The sequence below is a fragment of the Penaeus monodon genome, chromosome 22 (assembly GCF_015228065.2).
Source record: "Penaeus monodon isolate SGIC_2016 chromosome 22, NSTDA_Pmon_1, whole genome shotgun sequence".
NCBI classification, from domain to species: Eukaryota; Metazoa; Arthropoda; class Malacostraca; order Decapoda; family Penaeidae; genus Penaeus; species Penaeus monodon.
The window spans coordinates 16,219,277-16,220,278 of record NC_051407.1 but is presented as its reverse complement, the minus strand read 5'-3'; the positions used below and the strand labels follow the sequence as shown (position 1 = coordinate 16,220,278).

General features: G+C 46.5%; 1 protein-coding gene across 1 annotated transcript in view; it reads left to right on the top strand.

Moving 5' to 3' along the window:
- The window catches only part of LOC119587343, a gene marked incomplete in the record, with an annotated part of 21,840 nt that extends 21,259 nt beyond the window's left edge, over positions 1 to 581 (top strand). Inside the window, 1 exon segment of the mRNA XM_037936090.1 lies at positions 201 to 581. Coding sequence (XP_037792018.1) covers positions 201 to 554 — 354 coding nt within the window.
- Between the last annotated feature and the right edge of the window lie 421 nt (positions 582 to 1,002).

Genomic DNA, 1,002 nt, shown 5'->3' with positions numbered 1-1,002 from the left:
CCCGATATAACGCCCCCGTTACCTATGACCGGAACAAAATTGCTTTAATGCATTATTGGAAGAACATGATTATTGGGATGAGATTAGGGCATCAATTTATCCTCTGACATTTTCCTTCTGTGATCTATATCAACCCCATTACTTCCGTTTTATCCCTCTTCGCATCTTGATCCTTTTTTCCACCCTCGCTCCTGCCCTAGGGCGCCGAGAACAAGTATTCAAGCCGGTCGCGCCACAACGCCCTGGCGAAGCACTCTCGCCTCAGCCCCGAGAACATTCGTCTCGTGGTAGAGCAAGTCCGAATGCGCGTCGTCGAACTTCGGGGCGAGAACACCGTCATCAGGGACAGGCTCAGCGACGGCGGCGAGAAGAAGGAGGCGTCGGAGCCAGTTTGCAGCGCTCGGGACAAGTTCTCACTCGCCGACGCGTTCGTGGATGGCATGCGCGTTGGGGGAATCCACGAACGGGGAGTGGAAATGGATCTCATGTTGGAACTGAGAGAGAAGAACGGCGACGAAAAGCAAGGGGAGAGAGAGATGGATGTCGATATTTAAGATAGAAGAGTAAAAAGAAAAAAAAAACGAGTTTAAATACTAAAAGGAAACAGCGAGGCACCACTTTGTTTGATGGGAGAGGACGGAGCATATTAGCACGGCGTCAGCTCGGTCACATGATTATCTGACCGGCTGTGCATGCGAGGGTGTCATGCATGTACATGAACTGCTTTTAAACTCTATCATTTGACAAAATCTGCGACACGAAACGTAATCTTAAAGAATAAGCGGTAGGGAATATGATTTGTAAGTCTTCATTTTATGAATAACTACGCATTATCCAATCGCACAAAATAACGTGTTACTGACACATGCCAGTGACTGAGCCAAATCATATTAGTCAACTTGTGCAAGAAAAGGTGGATGACAAACTGATAATCCCAGTGTAAATGATAATTACAAGCAGAGTTGCTTGAAGTCAAATATCGGAAGTGAACAATATCTTACT